This window comes from Nematolebias whitei, chromosome 19 (assembly GCF_014905685.2).
Source record: "Nematolebias whitei isolate Nwh7 chromosome 19, NemWhi1, whole genome shotgun sequence".
NCBI classification, from domain to species: Eukaryota; Metazoa; Chordata; class Actinopteri; order Cyprinodontiformes; family Rivulidae; genus Nematolebias; species Nematolebias whitei.
This window is the reverse complement of record NC_056516.1, coordinates 16,402,673-16,420,504: the sequence shown is the minus strand read 5'-3', so window position 1 is coordinate 16,420,504 and position 17,832 is coordinate 16,402,673. Positions and strand designations below refer to the sequence as shown.

Genomic DNA, 17,832 nt, shown 5'->3' with positions numbered 1-17,832 from the left:
TAGGGATGCATGATATTTGGATTTTTGGCCGATATCCGATATGTTAAAACTTATTTGGCCGATACCAATATTTTTATATATTTTCCTTTGTCAGAACATATTCCTCTTATTTAGGCTTATTTGCTACAAAAATTGTGCAACAGCTGTAACAGCTGGTGACATATATTCAGTAACAGACATATGTATAGCACTTTAACTTATATTAAATGAAAAGTGTTAAATGTTATTTATTAGCATTAGTCACCTGCGATGTTGTCTCACTTGTGGAGGCTTGTTCCAGGTTCCTAGCTGCAGTGTGGGATCCTCTGCACTCCTGTGCATGAAGGACAGACTTTTTAAGTTAAAAGTTTTTGTCTCTCCATTGTGCCGTAAGACTAATCATGCTAACGGGGCTAACACGACGTCCAAATGTCTGTGGTAAAACTCACCCAAGTGCTATCAGCTATTAGCTTCTCAATGACGTCGGAAATGACGGCTTGTAACTCGAGTAAGGCTACGTCGGAAAAATATCTGACTTCAGACGATGTAGCGAGGCTCAACGTAGTCCAAAAATCTTTGGAATCCAACATCCTCAACGAAAAAAAAACTTCCACATGCCGACATTTTGAATTTTCCTCTCTGCCGTGGTCAGATCAGGTAAGAGCACGTGACATCATCACGTTGTGCTGCCGCTGCAGGCATCCTCGTTACTGGGTTGTCGTACGAAAACAGCACCTTTTCTATCGGTGAGTTATTTTGATGGAATGGCCGATGTCCGATATTGAACTTTAACGCTAATATCAGACGATACCGATAATATCGTGCATCCCTATTTTAAGCACTAGTTTGTGCTAGCAGAAACAAGTCTTCTATGATGCTATCATCGACATATAATGTGACTCGATACATATGGGCACAAGTTCCAGTCAGATATTTTGCGCTTGTAGATCAGGCTGCGTAGTTGTGAATTACGCTTCGTAGCATTGTAAAATTAAGTGGCTGAGAATTTCTGCTTTGTGCACGTGTTGATAGGAATGTGTGCGTGTAAACAATTTTGAATTTGTAAAAGATAATTACACATTCCAGAATTTGATTTTGTTAAAGTCTGTTTACAGATACACAGCAAAAAAAACAAAAACAAGTGTTATACTGAGTTTCAACTTGCAAGTAAAAATTATAACAGAACATTTCTTCCTCTCAGCTGATTGTTTAACGTCACATCAAAAGTCTTTTCCTTGTTTTACTGGCGTGAGCTTCACAGAAGCCTTATGAAATCTTCATCTGTCCCTCCATCACGTTCTCCTTTCTTCTGCTCGATGTTTGCAGCAGCTGTTTGAGTGACACATGCAAGCCTTTCGATCCGCTGTGTGTGTTCTCGTTTATACAGATGTTTGTCTCGTCTCTACCAGCCAGATGTGTGTCAGGATGAGCTGAGCGTCACTCTAAGGAGAAGCTCTTGTTCTTATTTTTATCCACTAGCTCTGTTTCTTTCACTCAACCTTTGTGTTTTTCTAAATCTCTGATGTTTTTTTGTTTTTTTTTATCACTGTCAGATGAATTTGGAGATTTGATTATTTATTTTGTTTTGATAGGGATAAGAGAGGAAGTGAACAGAAGGAGAGGGTTGACAGGAAACTTGTAGAAAATGAAGATATAGAGAAGATCTCGTTAGTTAACACTGAATCTCTACATCAGAATCTAATCAGTTATGTTTTACTTAGAGCTGTAAAAATCGTATTAAAAATAATCAATTCTGGTCCACCATCCGGCGTCTCAGGGGGGGAAAGCAGTACACCACCAACACTGTTTATAGTGGGAGTGGTGTGCTGCTGACCTCAACTCGGGATGTTGTGGGTCGGTGGGCGGAATACTTTGAAGACCTCCTCAATCCCACCGGCACGTCTTCCACTGAGGAAGCGGAGCCTGGGGACTCTGGGTCGGGCCATCCAATCTCTGGTGCTGAGGTCACCGAGGTGGTTAAAAAGCTCCTCAGTGGCAGGGCCCCAGGGGTGGATGAGATTCACCCTGATTTCCTTAAGGCTCTGGATGTTGTAGGGTTGTGTTGGCTTACGCGCCTCTGCAATATTGCGTGGACATCGGGGGAAGTTCCCCTGGGTTGGCAGACTGGGGTGGTGGTCCCCCTATTCATAAAGGGGGACCGTAGAGTGTGTTCCAACTACTGTCTTCATGTGCTTTGTGGACTTGGAGAAGGCGTTCGACCGCGTCCCTCGGGGGGCCCTGTGGGGGTACTCTGGGAGTATGGGGTACCGGGCCCTTTGATATGGGCTGTTAGGTCCCTGTATGACCGGTGTCAGAGCCTGGTCCGCATCGCCGGCAGTAAGTCAGGCTTGTTCCTGGTGAGAGTTGGACTCCGCCAAGGTTGCCTGTTGTCACCAATTCTGTTCATAACTTTTATGGACAGAATTTCTAGGCGCAGCCAAGGTGTTGAGGGGATCCGTTTTGGTGGCCTTAGGATTGCGTCTCTGCTTTTTGCAGATGATGTGGTCTTATTGGCTTCATCAGATCGTGATCTACAGCTTTCGCTGGAGTGGTTCGCAGCCGAATGTGACTCGGCCGAGATGAGGATCAGTTCCTCCAAATCTGAGGCTATGGTCTTGAGCCGGAAAAGGGTAGAGTGCCCTCTCTGGGTCAGGGAGGAGGTCCTACCCCAAGTGGAGGAGTTCAAGTATCTTGGTGTCTTGTTCACGAATGAGGGAAAAATGGAGCGTGAGATCGATAGGCAGATAGGTGCAGTGTCTGCAGTGAAGCAGGCGCTGTACAGGTCTGTCGTGGTGAAGAGAGAGCTGAGTCAAAAGGCGAAGCTCTCAATTTACCGATCGATCTACGTTCCCACCCTCATCTATGGTCACGAGCTTTGGGTTGTGACCGAATGAACGAGATCTCGGATACAAGAGGCCGAAATGAGTTTTCTCTGCAGGGTATCTGGGCTCTCCCTTAGAGACAGGGTGAGAAGCTCGATCATCTGGGAGGGACTCAGAGTAGAGCCGCTGCTTCTCCACATCGAGAGGAGCCTGTTGAGGTGGCTTGGGCATCTGTTTAGGATGCCTCCTGGACGCCTCCCTGGTGAGGTGTTCCGGACACGTCCCACCGGAAGGAGACCCAGAGGAAGACCCAGGACACGCTGGAGGGACTACGTTTCTCGGCTGGCCTGGGAACGCCTCGGGATTCCCCCGGAAGAGCTGGCCCAAGTGGCTGGGGAGAGGGAAGTCTGGGCCTCCCTACTTAGGCTGCTACCCCCGCGACCCGACCCCGGATAAGCGGAAGAAAATGGATGGATGGATGGATGGATGGATGGATGGAGAGCTGTAAAAATCGTATTAAAAATAATCAAGTTATAAAGAAACATGATTTGATAGAATGTGTTAATTTCAGTTTTATTAAAGCATGGTTGATAAATAAATGAAGGTACTTGAATCAAAAATAGTTTTTTTTCATGCCATCTATTCATTTTTAGTATTATAAATATATATAATATATATACTTATATACTTATCATTTAATATTGTACTAAAATATTAATATTTAAACTTTGTAATATTGATGATGATTTAGAAAATAATAAGAGGGATAAATAACAATCTTATTAAAAATCGTGTTAGTCAGAGGCTATGGCAGCTCAGTGGTCAGGTCTGAGGCCGCTGGTTTGAGTCCAGGTTACGTCAGAAAGGAAATCAACATTCAACGACATTATAAAATATTAATTAGTCAGGGTTTTCTAAAGATACCAACAGATCGTGATGTCTTCACTTCATCACAGTCTTTCACCTGAGCAGAACATTGATGATGGCAGCAAGAAAAAACTCCCTTTTAACAGGAAGATAGGCCCAACAGAATCAGAACATGGGTCAGGACTCACAGGGGTCACAGAGGCTGCAGAGGGGAGTAGCTCAAAGAACAGCATCAATAATCCATTTCAGCAGTGAGTTTGTACATTTGTCAGATGTGAACTGCATTGTTTTGGCTCTGAACTTGTCCATTCGGTCCTGCACGGCGGCTGTAGCGTTAGCTTCAGTACTAATGCTAACAAACATGTTTTGCATTTAAATGATACTTTAAGCTTGATCCACTGCAATGATTAAAAACAAAAACTTTAGGCACAATTCACACACGACTATGTCCTTCACGTCACCATTGGGATTCTTTTAACAAACAAAGCAAACCGACAAACAAACTAGGCGGACTATCTCAATTTCTCCTTGGATGTTATGGAAACAAAGATGCTCTGTCCCCCTCCCCACCCCCTCCATTCCCCAAGGTCGTGGACCTGTGACAGAGCTCAGCCGAGCTGGCTGATAAACAAACACCTCTTATCAGGACTATGGCTGGCTGGGTGGGTGGGGGGTTCTCTGGACTGTGCTGTGCTACGACCTTCCCTCAAACTCGATGCTTCCCCTGGCGCAGCAACCTAGGAGATGCGAAGGCTCCAAGGGCTGCGTCGCTCACCTGGCGGTCGTGCTGGGACCCCTACCCACTCCACACGCACATGTATTATGTCTATTTATGTTGCTTTGCTGTAGTAGATTTTTTTCATGCCTCAAACCATGCCCTATCAAGGACACGGTGTGAGAGATCTTTTTTTTAAATACCTCTCTCCTTTTGTTTCTTCCATTTTTCTTAACCAAGCAACAAGGGCAGCGCATCTTAGAGGCTGCAGCCCCTGTACATTTCTGTCCATCTTTAGGACGGCTGTACGGAGAGTCATTCTGTTGTAATTCAGTGTGCAAGGATATTAAAAGCATTCTGATTCTGAAACGGAGTGTCCTCCATCACTATTCACCAAACGTCTTGAGCTTTATGCAGATGACAAAATATTTTTAAGTGCATTCTAACCTCACACCAGGCTGGACTGTGAGCATTTGGGTTACTTGTGGCATTCCTGGGTGCGGGCATCAAGGCTGAGAGAGTCCACTGGATTGACCAAATACATCATTAGCATGCAGAACATGAATAGCTGAAATACAATACTCAAATTTATTGCAGACTAAACTGCATTTTACATTTAGATATTGCACATGGAGATAATTTTTCCATATATTGGGCAGCTGAAGCAGCTCAACATGTATTGTATAAAATGAAACCAAACCAGAAATTACATCAAAAGTGTGGGGAAAAAATATAAATAAATAAATAAATAAAGAGAGTGATGGGAGAATGAAAAAGAAAGTGACTATGGATTAAAGATACGAGCCACTCTCCATTGGCCTCCCAGATTGCTTCTCTTTAAAGAATAGAAATGGTGGGCTGAATAGACTAAAACAAAATCAATAGCACCTGCCGGGTTTTATTATTATTCTGTTTACAACATCGCAGCAATGTTTCTTTCCTTATTTTAGTGCTGCATATACCACCTCAACACTCCCTCCCTCTGTTGTCATTCTTCCCTACAGTCTTGCGTTATCCCAGCCCTTCCACATCTTTCTCTTTTATAATGGAGCTGTGACATTTTCTCATCTTCTAAGCACATTAAGCACAAAGAGAGGTGGACCAGCTTTATAAAATCTATAACTAGATTGCAAACTCGTCGCTGCTATAACCTTTAGGCCCGCCGTGACACCTAAATAGTTCCATCTCAGTCTCTCTTTTACTCTTTTCTTGGTCCAGTTTATTGTAGTCCAGGCTGGGCAAGAGCCTCATAACAGTTTTATTAAAAAATGTGATCCTGGCCAGCCACGGTCATACGCTTCTAATGGAAGTACCTCTCTGTCCACAGTTAGTCAATATGCCTAATGTTACTCTGTTTCACTGCCCAGAGAAATCATTTCCTTCTGGTGAAGGAGGATTTCATGCAGCAGCCTGAAAAACTTTCTATAAAACCAACTTCAACCTTCATAAAGGAGCAGCTTACTCAACTCGTGGAGCTAAATTACTTTCTTTGTTCACTGTTTGGTGTTAAATGTCCTCAATAAAATGATTTTATTAAAATATCCAATTAGAGGTGGCACAGTGGAGCTGTGATTAAAGTTGTTCAGATCTGGGCTGGGGTGTTTCTGTGTAGAGTTTCCATGTTGGACCAACGTCTGCAGGCTTTCTCAGGACGTTCTGGTTTTATTCCACAATCAACATGAATGTTAGATTAACTGCTGGCTCTGAAATGACTCTGGGTGTGAGTGTGTACATGTTTGTCCAGATTTATGTTGGCCCTAAGACCTGGCAGCCTGTTGGGTGTCTACTCCACCTCTCAACTGATGACTGCAGGATCAGTATCCACAAAAAAACAACTCTGAAAAGGAATGATCGTGTACAGGAAATGGATGGATGTAATTTGTCAAAGGTGGCACGGTGGCTCAGTTGGCAGAGCTGCCACCTCTCAATGAGTAGATCGCTGGATTGAATCCCAGACCCCAGACCTTTCTGGGTGGAGTTTGCATGTTCTCTCCATGTATGTGTGGGTTTTCTTCAAGTACTCCCTAGTTTCCTCCCACAGACCAAAAAACATGCACGTTACACTGATTGATAACTCTAAATTGGCTCTAGGTGTGAATGAGCGAGTGAATAGTTGTTTGTCTCATTTGTCTCTATATGTCCCTGTGATGGACTGGAGACCGGTCCAGGGTGTCCCCCACCTCTCACACAGTGACTGCTGGATATGGACATCAATGACCCCTGCAACCCTAAAAGGGAGAAATGGGTAAATTTGATGGATGGATGGATGGATGGATGGATGGATGGATGGAGTTGGTCATATATGTGAAAAATATCAACTACTTGTGGCCCTAATACAAATTACTGTATACTGGCATTCAGATATTTGAGGTTAAAGTTGTATCTTCATTTATATTGAGTTCAGTTCAGTTTTTTACATACTGATAGTTCCAGTTCACAACAAGTTGTCTCTGGTTGCTACACAATAAAAATACAAGTCTGTTCAAATAAAATTCAAATCTAATCACAGCCAAGTTTTTAAATTGTAATAAATAACAACCACATCCAGTACTGAATGAAATGAGTTGGTAAAGGTTATCTAAGGAAGTCAGCAAATTGTTGTTCAGTCTTTGCTTTGTTGCAACCCCCCCACTCCCACCCCCCACCCCCCGAACCTACTGGAGGATTCTGGTGTCCACTTTAGATTAGAATGTCTGTGGCTGGTGAGCTTTCCAATAACGTAACGCAGCGAGTCCTTTATTCATGCAGCTTCTCAGATCTAATAGGAATAAAGATTTCTCAGAGCTGGAGGGAGATAGTGGTGAGAACAATGAAAAGGTCAACGTGTTTGGATAAGATTTGTTGGTGGACTTACAGCAGCTTGCCTGTCAGTTTATACGGGGTTACTTCTGAGATTTTGTTTTTTTGCCCTCATGTTTAAAAGGGCAAGTTTCTATTTAAATCATCACATCGATGATGAATGCAGCCACGGGTAATTTAAAAATATATAGTTCAAAATTGCTTTTATGGTGATATTTGATCAGGAATTCATGATATCAAGAAAGAAAAAAATGCAATTGTCAATATTGGTGCAAATGCATAAACACAGAAGGGCATTTATTACTTTATTTCACCTTTATTGTCCCTATTACCACCTGTATTTACACCTTTATTTCACCTTTATTGAGCATGAATCAGGACACCTTTATTAATGTTATGTTCAACATTTTTTTTATCATGTATCGTTCAGTTTTTAAATAAAGCGTGCAAATTATACACCTAAATGTGGGGTATGATTGGAAACTGTGACCTTTGGTAGTAGTATGTTGCACAATGAAGATAAAATTATAAATAAATAAATAAAAAAAAAACATGAAAAACTATGGAAATTTGTGAAAAAAATAAAAAAATGTTCCAGCTCTTTGAAGCTCTAACCCTGGGCATACTTCAGGATAGAAACATTTTTTACAGTTTTAATGGGTCACAGAACATTTTATATATTTCACCATTTTTATACAAATCCAGTTTCAGTTTGATGTTTTAACAGATTGTTCTATGAAACCTTCAGCTGGCCTTTGATTATGTCACACATGAACTTTTCAATTGTCTTTTTTTACTGCATTCTTACTCTTCTTACTTCATACTCACTTCCCACAGCTCTTGTTGGTCCATGCACATCAAATCATTTAGTCTTTTTTCTCAGTGTCTCTTCTTCTTTCAGCATTTCCCTCTTCAGGGGTTTCCACAGCAAGTCATCCTCCTCCATCTCTCTCTGTCCTCTGCATCCTCTGTCCTCACTCCATCTACCACCATGTCCTCTCTAACTGCATCCATATATCTTTTCTTTGGCCTTCTTCTTTGACTTTTTCCTGGCAGCTGCATTTATAACATCCTTCTACCAACATACCCACTGTCCTACCTCTAGACATGTCCAAACCACTGTACAAACCATCTCAGTCTGTCCTCTCTAACTTTATCTCCCAGTTGTTCAACCTGTGCTGTACCTCTGATGATCTCATTCCTAATCTTATCCATCCTTGTCACTCCTAAGGAGAACCTCAACATCTTCATTTCTGCTACTTCCAGTTCTTTCTCCTGTCTTTTTGTCCATGGCTCTGTCTCCAGACCAAACAACATAGCTGGTCTCACCACTGGTTTGCAAACTTTTCCCTTGACCTTTGCTGACATCCGTTTGTCCCAAATCACTCCTGAAACTTTTTTCCATCCTGCCTGGACTCTCTTTTTCACCTCTTTACCACACTCCCAATTTTCCTGAACAGTGGACCCCAAGTACTTGAAGTCCTGCACCTTTGTGACCTCTGCTCCTTGTAGCCTCACTATTCCACCAGCCTCCCTCTCATTCACACACATGTACTCTGTCTTACTGCGTCTGACTTTCATGACTCTTCTTTCAAGTATTTACCTCCACCAAGTTCTCTTCCACCTGTTCCCTGTTCTCACCACAGATCACAATGTCTTCTGCAAACATCTTAGTCCACGGGGATTTCTGCCTGACCTCATCTGTTAGTCAGTCCATCACCAGAGCAAACAAGAAGTGGTTCAGAGCCGATCCTTGATGGAAGCCCACCTCCACCTTGAACCTATCTGTCACTCCTACAGAACATCTCGCCACTGTCCTGCTGTCCTCATACATGTCCTGTACCAGTATAACATACTTTTCTGCCACTCCAGATTTCCTCATGCAATACCACACCTCCTCCCTCAGCACTCTGTCATATGCTTTTTCTGAATCCACAAAGATACAATGGAGTTCTTTCTGACCCTCTCTGTACTTCTCCACCAGCATCCTCAAAGCAAAGATGGCATCTGTGGTGCTCTTTCTTGGCATGAAACCATACTGCTGCTCACAGATAGTCACCTCTTGTCCAAGTCTAGCTTCCACAACTCTCTCCCAGATCTTCATCGTGTGGCTCATCAACTTAATTCCCCTGTAGTTGCTACAACTCTGTACATCATCCTTGTTCTTGAAAATGGCTACCAGCACAATTCTTCTCCATTCCTCAGGCATTTTCTCACTCAAATATGCCATTGAATATTTGAGTCAAAAACCTCACTGCCATCGCTCCAAGACATTTCCAAACCTCCACTGGTATGTCATCAGGTCCTACTGCCTTCCCCATCTTCATTCTTTTCAGAGCTTTCCAGACTTCACCCTCACTAATCTTTCCCACTTCCTGGTCCACAGTTTCTATGACCTCTACTCTTATTTCTCTTTCATTCTCTTCATTCATTAGCTCCTCAAAGTACTTCTTCCACCCTCCCATCACACTCTCCTCACTTGTTAGAACATTATCATTCCTATCTTTAAAATATACAAATGTGGAAAAAATGTCTCTCTCACTGATATAGGATTTATAATATTCTCTCAAACCCCCTCCAGAATGCAGACAGTGCACACCTGAGCTTCCATAGACTTCAGTTATATTTTAGCTCAACATATATTCTATCTTCTGTCTGCACAAAAAAAGCAAGGGCGATACTAAAATTCTGTTTTTGTGTGGGCACAGGGCTAAAATAATAATAAATAATAGAAAAAAAAACTTTTGATGTTCACAAAGCACGATTCTCATGTGGATGCCACCATTGTTTACATTGCTACACCCAGTCTGCACAAATATGGTTGAATCACAACAAATTTATATATCCTGTTACAATCTGGAGAATTATGAAGTTTCTATGCTTTTAGTAACTCAAAATATAGACCATGTATGGCAAACTCAAGGCCCAGGGGCTAAATGTGGCCATCGGTGACATCTTTTCTGACCCCCAAGATTAGATATTTTAAATGTAAAATACTTTTGTCAAATTTTTTTTTCAGTAATCTTTAATTATGATGTCAAAAGTGCAACAGAAAATGTCAAATGAGACCAATCAAACTCTTGATGAGGAACCTGCAGCCAAGAAAAAAATGTTGGGTATCTAACTTGAGTTAATGTAGTTTCTGAAAGCCCTTAGTTTAAAAAAGGTTTTAATTTTTACCCTCTTTTGTAAGTGGGTTTACACCCCTGATATAGTACTGCATGTCCCTTGCTTGTTTCTAAATCCCTGAGATGCCTTCCTGCACACTCACCGCGCTCTATCTTCCCAGCCACGGCAAATTATCTTGGAATTATGTCTGAGCAAGAATGATTTCATGACCTTATCTTAATCATTGTCAAAAAAGGCATGAGGCCAGCATGACCAACACTGTTTCAAATTCTCAGCAACCAAGCCACGTGGTCCCTGTTTCATGGATATACTGCCACCCTAAGGATTAACCACACCCCAAAAGTTTTGTCTACACTCAAGACCTGGACATGTCACCCTTTATACTGAGGAGCCCATGGATTCCTAATATGCCTCTGAAGAGCTTAAATCACCACCAAGGAGAACCACAACATCTTCAACGCTGCAACTTTCATTTTCATCTTCTATCTTTTAATTTGGAGACTGTGGCACTGAGAAAAAGACAGGAGAAAGAACTGGAAGCGGCAGAAATGACGATATTGAGGTTCTTATTAGGAGTAACAAGGATGAATAAGATTAGGAATTAGATGATCAGAGGTACAGCACAGGTTGAACATCTGGGAGATAAAGTTAGAGAGGCCAGACTGAGATGGTGTGGACATGTCCAGAGGAGGGATAGTGGGTATATTTGTATAAGGGTGGTAAAAAAAATGCAGCTGCCAGGAAAAAGACAAAGAGGAGATATATGGATGCAGTTAGAGAGGACATGGAGGACAGAGGATGCAGAGGACAGAGTGATATGGAGGAGGATGACTCGCTGTGGTGACCTCTGAAGGTACATCTGAAAGAAGACGTCACTAAGACCCTGCAAAGACAATTCATGTACCGGTAGTATCAATGTTCTCATACACTGTGAAAGGGGCTTTATTGAGTCATCCATACAGTTTGGTTTATTTCTTAGGGTCTTACTGTTTGCACACATTCTTCTTAAGCAGCTGGTGGAATGACCTTGAAGGACAGGAGGGCATGGAACTACCTCAAAGGTTTTCAGTCCCACGGATACTGTCATTTAAATGATCGTTCACTTGCTCAGAAATAAAGGATTTCATAGCTGTACAATTAGCTGTCTAAATTTTAGTATATTACACTTTTGAAATCAAGGGTATTTGAACAATATGGTCTTTTAAAAGTCCCCAAGAAGTTCCACATCTATTATTTTATAGTTCCTGCATAAACACAGCAGTTACACAGGTTTTATAATGAATTAACAATGTTCATTTTTGCTTATTGGTTTCTATTTGGGTAACTTTAATTGTTTATTAGTAGAATATGATACAATAATAGAAAAGATAAACATAAATTGAAAACAATCAAGTTTTTCTTTTTGCTATTCTGTTTCATTGCATAAATGAATTAGTGCAATCCTGTTTTGTCAGATGGGCTGAGATGAGATGAAGATTAAGAGATGTGAACACACAAACACACATCGGGCATCTGATTTAACACACACACAGCTGGCCAGATAAACCATGTCCAAATTTGATCAGCGGGCTTGTGCTTGACGTCAACAGGCACATTCAGGATTATTTAAAGTTTTATACTTGTGCTTTGCACTTCAGCATTTGATGAATTGCATAATATCTTGTATCCTGAGATCTGTGGCAAGGCTCACTTTAATTTTATTAGATTTTGCAAATACAGTAAAGAGAAATAATTATTTGGTCCCCTGCTGATTTTATTAGTTTGTTCACAAGAGAAAATACCAGTGTACATGTGCATGGTAGGTTCCCTTTAAAGTAAAGAAAGACTATCTCAGCAAAGGAGTTGACGGGAGAGAGGGTGGGCCCCGGAGGCCATCTTATCTCCAGCAAACTGTTTATGGGAGTGTGCTGCTTGTGGGAATCAGTTTTTTGGTGGCTCCTCAGATTTCAAAAGTCCTATGGATGAAGAATGAAACATCCATCCATTTTCTTTACCCGTTTATTCCATTTTGGGTCACGGGGGTCGCTGGTGCCCATGTCCAGCAATCACTGTGCGAGGGGCGGGGTACATCCTGGACAGGTTGCAAGTCCATCACAGGGACACATGGAGACAAACGAGACAAACAAACATTCACTCTCCCACTCACACCTAGGGACAATTTTAGAGATACCAATCAGCCTAACATGCATGTTTTTGGTCTGTGGGAGGAAACCGGAGTTCCCAGAGAAAACTCACACATGCGCGGAAAGAACATGCAAACTCCACCCAGAAAGGCCCCCAGACCGGGATTTGAACCAGGGACCTGCTCGCTGAGAGGCAGCAGCTCTACCAGTTGCGCCACCGTGCTGCCAAGAACGAAACATCTCAGGGGGAAAAAAAAAGAAAAACGTCCAGATGACCTAACTGAACATTGTTTGATTTTTACCTGGATTATTGAGCATGAACTTTGATGTAAATAAAGACTTAACATCAACCCCCCACCCCTCAAAAAACACAAAAGTTTTAAATTCATTTGTGCATCATTGAGTGAAATACGTATTTGATCTCCAAAGAAAAAAACAACAGCACTTGATAGAAAAACCAGTGGTAATGAGCACAACAGTTCCTTCCACAGGTTTTCTACACAGCTGAGGTCTGGAGACTGGCTAGAACACACATCACATAGTCCTCTCAAGTGGCCAATTAATGCAGTACATTGTTCGGTACCAATAAGAAAAAAAAAAGAATAAATAAAACTCAAAACATCATGTTTTCACCTCTAGGCCACTCTGTGGTGTTTGGGTCATTATTTGGTTTCTTTGGGTCATGCTCAACATTTCTCTTCCTTAAAACTTACCCTTTTGGCTTAAGAGCTTAAAGAAAGAAAACCCACAAAGACCACTTAAATATTTTAAACTGACAAAAGTAATAATAATAAATAAACAAATGAAGCTTTACTTGCCAAAGTGATAGAACCCATAGAAAAGAGACTAAAACAATTTTGACCATAGAGACATGTTAAACTTAGCATGCTCTGGTAATTAACACCGCAGGTAACAATCAGTCTGCCTATTTCAGGGGAGAAAGGTAGTTAACAGTGCTATTTTGTTTATGGTGTGTACTACTACACCAAAGGGGACAGCTGTGGCTGAGTGGTTAAAGCAGTCGTCCTCCAATGGTAGAGTTGGACGTTCGATTCCACCAGCAGCCACATGCTGAAGTGTCCCTGGGCAAGACACTGAACCCCTCATTTCCTCCGATGTGTGTCCCATCGGTGTATGAATGTGATAAAGCTCTGATTAGTCTTTGATTAGATCTAGTAGAGTGCTGTATGAATGGGTAAATGAGGGGACAGATTGTGTTGTAAAGAACTTTGAGCATCTTTATAAGATAGAAAGGTGCTATATAAGTACAGTCCATTTACCATTTACAATGAACATGGACCACAAAAAGTTAATGACATTTTTCTCAGAAGCTTAGCAAGAAGATCATTGACTACCATGTTGAAGGTAAAGAAGATAAGATCATCTCCGAGTAGAATGATGTTTCTGTGACTATAGCTGCACATTTTATTCAGAACTTCAAGGTCCACAGGACTGGATACAACTTCCCTGGATGTGGCTACAAGAGGAAAATTTATGACAAACTGAATGAACAAATAATACCAAGGTCCAAGGTACATCAGTCTCAAATCACACCATCCATCACTGTTTGAGCCAAAATGGGCTGAGCTGAAGATAACTGAGGAGGACACGAAAAGGCAAGACTAGAATTAGAGTACATGCATAGATGGACTGCTGAGACAAATCTGGAGCCTTTTGGCAAACAAGTCACATCAGCTCCATGTTTACAGGAAATGAAATATACAAAGAACAGAACATGGTACTTAAAGTAAAACAAGGAGAAGGAATCTGTTCTGGGAATGCTTTGCTGCAGAGGGTATCTTGAACTTGTGCAGGGTACAATGAAATCTCAAGACTAGCAAGACATTTGGAAGCGAAACGTGCTGCCCAGTGTCAGAAAGTTTGGTCCCATTCTCAGATATTGTGTCCTCCAACAGGATTTTTTTTTCTTTTTCATTTGGCTACTTCTTCAGTTGTCACCACAGCGAGTGAGCTCATTTGAAGATTTTGACATTGTTTTTATGCTGAATGCCCTTCCTGACACATCCAAGCTTCCACAGCCCATGTGTGTGGAGCAGAGGGCTGCCATCCAAGGCAAATGTATGGCAAATGAGGATGGAAGCAGATGAGAGTGCTTTATTTTTCCCACCCAAATGTCAGAGGATTTGCCCTCTCTAACCTCTGCACCACCACTCCCCATGAGTGCTCCAACAGAATAAGCTTCTGTGGAAGAAGCTGAAAATATGGAGTCTGGAGAAGGAACCCTTCAAACCTGAGAAAGTTGGAGCACATCAGGAGGAGTGGGTCAGAACACCTGTGGCCAGGTGCAGAGGTCTTAGAGAAAGTTACAGAAACCACTTGATTGCAGTGATTGCCTCAAAAGGTTGTGCAACAAAATATAAAATTAGGGGTACCATATTTATTTTCATTTTCATTTCATTTTTCTTTTCGATCACCATGTATTAGATTATCGTTACAGCAAGATGATTGTAAGAAGGAATTTGTATGTGATTAGCTTTTGTTTCGAGAAAACATGTTCCTGAATGTTAAAGTTTTTAGTCTTCTATAAAGTCTTTATCTTTACCTGTTATTCTACTACTTATCTGTGTTCGGGTTGTGGAGGCAACAGGTCCAGGAGAGAAACCCCAACATCTCTCTCCACAGCAACACTTTTCAGCTCATTCTGGGGTACTCGGAGGCGTTCCCAGACCAAAAAAGATACACCATCCCTCCAGCAACTTCTGGGTCTTTCCTGGGGCCTCCTACCAGCGGGACGTGCCCGAAAAACCTCTAAAGGAAGGCATCCAGGAGGAATCCTAATCAGATGCCTGGTCCACTTCAATGGACTCCTTTTGATGTAGACTAGCAGCAGTTCTACTTCGAGCTCCTTCTGGATGATGGAGCTCCTCACCCTATTTCTAAAGCTGAGCCTGATCACCCTACGGAGGAAGCTCATTTCAGAAACTTGTTTCCAGGACCTTGTTCTTTTGGTCGTGATCCAAAACTCGTGACCATAGGTGAGGGTTGAAACATGGACAGACTAGTAAATTGAGAGCTTTACCTTTTGACTCAGCTCTTTCTTCACAACGACTGAATGAGAACCTGAGAATGAGATCCATCTCCCACTCCATCCTACTATCACTCATGAACCAGACGCCCAAATACTTGAACTCCTCCACCTGAGGCAAAGTCCCCCTCCCCAGACTCAGAGGGGTCATTCCACCCATTACTCTTGTTTGGAGAATTCTCATTTCCATTACACTGCATTGTATACCTGTTGTTTTATTGCTCCAATGACCAGGAGTATTTTGTCTGTAGTTTTGTGAATTTATCACCCATTTGTTCTTAATTAATCTCTCCTTTGTCCATATCTCTGTCCATCAGGTAAGAAAACAATCCTGGCTGGTGCAATAAACTCCTCTGTCAAGTGAAAAAAAAGACCAAACGATCCTGTTGCCATGGGGAAACAGAACAGCAAGCTGCGGCCAGAGATGCTGCAGGACCTCCGAGAAAATACAGAGTTCTCTGACCACGAGCTTCAGGAGTGGTACAAGGTATGCACCATGTACGCCAAACAGACACGTTCTTGAAAAAGTATGCAACAAAGTATGCATAGCTTTTAATAAGTTTTTTTTTTTATTTGAATATACTGTATTCTATATACTGCATGGTATTTCTACTCTGGTGCACTGCACATAAGGGAAAAGCCCTGGAATTGTTCCTTACTTAATCAACTGAGGCAGCACCATAAGCTGGTGAAAGCAACATTTCCATTTTTCTAAAGTAATCATTTGGCCTCATGACGAAGGAAAACTGCATTGCTGTTCTTTTTTAGCACTCTGTGGACTTCGCCTACTATAAGGAATTATCTACACCAGCTGAAAAAAAAACATATATATATATATATATATATCAACTGGTAGAGCTGCTGCCTCTCAGCGAGCAGGTCCCTGGTTCAAATCCCGGTCTGGGGGCCTTTCTGGGTGGAGTTTGCATGTTCTCTCCGCGCATGTGTGAGTTTTCTCTGGGAACTCCGGTTTCCTCCCACAGACCAAAAACATGCATGTTAGGCTGATTGGTAACTCTAAATTGTTCCTAGGTGTGAGTGAGAGAGTGAATGGTTGTCTGTCTCGTTTTTCTCTATGTGGCTCTGTGATGGACTGGAGACCTGTCCAGGGTGTACTCCGCCCCTCGCACAGTGATTGCTGGACCCCCGTGACCCAAAATGGAAGAAGCGGGTAAAAGATAATGAATGGATCTTGCAATAACATTTTAACATTATATTGTAAACAAAAATACACAGCTAAAATTTACCAATAATAAAATCTTTACTTTAAATTTTGGTAAGTTGTCCTGCTCCTGTTTTAAAATAGCTAAAGTTTGTACATAATTATAAATTACCGAAAGCTACTTTTACTTACGTTTTATACAGTTAAACAAAACAAGTGGCATGTATCATAAGTTTGCAGATTAAAGGTAAATCACTGCTCTTTGATTACTTTTAAAATCTTTACACCTCCATTGGCTGTAGAAAATTTACATAACCTCATCAATACATAAAATGCTCATATCATCTTGAGCAAAGTTTTTTTTTATTTCAGAACATTAAAAATATATATTGTCTCGCTCACCTGTGTCTATCGCCAACCAGTTTTAGTTGCATTCCTGTTAATGCACAACTTGAGGGCTGTGCCTCCTGTACTGCGTGAGACTTGGGTCAAAGTGCATGTGTTTACTAAAGCCATCCAGTCATAAATCTACCGGCTGCATCAAATCTTAGCCTTGAAATTCAGTATATGACTTCTTCACCGTGATTAAAAGACGGTTCAGTTATGTGTTGCATTAAATTCCTAATTTCATCATATCAGATAAGCAAAACAAATGCATGTTAAAAACCCTTCACAATACCCAGTGCATTACATTTCTATGAGGTAATTTAAAACTTTTCTATTTAAGTTGTTTTTCTTGTTTTGGCTCAGCAGTGAATATGGATCTCTGGTTTGTCTCGAATAGATTAGATGTTACAAAATAACAGCAACATTTCATATTTTTAAACATTTATTTGTTCCTTTAAATCCCTTTTGACCAGATCTGACTGTGAAAAAAAGAGTCTAAGCATTCATTACAACCCGGCTAGACTAATAACACTTTTTATGTTGGGGTCAGTCAGGTCTCCCTTTCACATCTCCAGCTCGGCTCTTAACAGGAACTCGTAGGTTTGAGCATAGTTCATCTGTTTTGTCCTCTCCTCACTGGCTCCCTGTGCGTACCAGAATTGATTAAAAAATTTTCCTTTTGACTTTTAAGTGCATAAATGGCCGTGCACCCTCAGCTCTCTGACCTACTTAAACCATATATTCTCGGGCACTGAAATCATCTGACCTGCTGCTTTTGGTTGTACCAAAAACCAGGTTGAAGC

At 41.5% G+C, this 17,832-nt stretch overlaps 1 protein-coding gene across 1 annotated transcript in view; it reads left to right on the top strand.

The window, feature by feature from the left end:
• The window catches only part of hpca (hippocalcin), a 78,506-nt gene that overhangs the window by 37,724 nt on the left and 22,950 nt on the right, over positions 1–17,832 (top strand). Inside the window, exon 2 of the mRNA XM_037693158.1 lies at positions 15,798–15,967. Coding sequence (XP_037549086.1) covers positions 15,872–15,967 — 96 coding nt within the window. The 5' untranslated portion in view covers positions 15,798–15,871. The remainder of the gene's footprint in view (positions 1–15,797; positions 15,968–17,832) is intronic.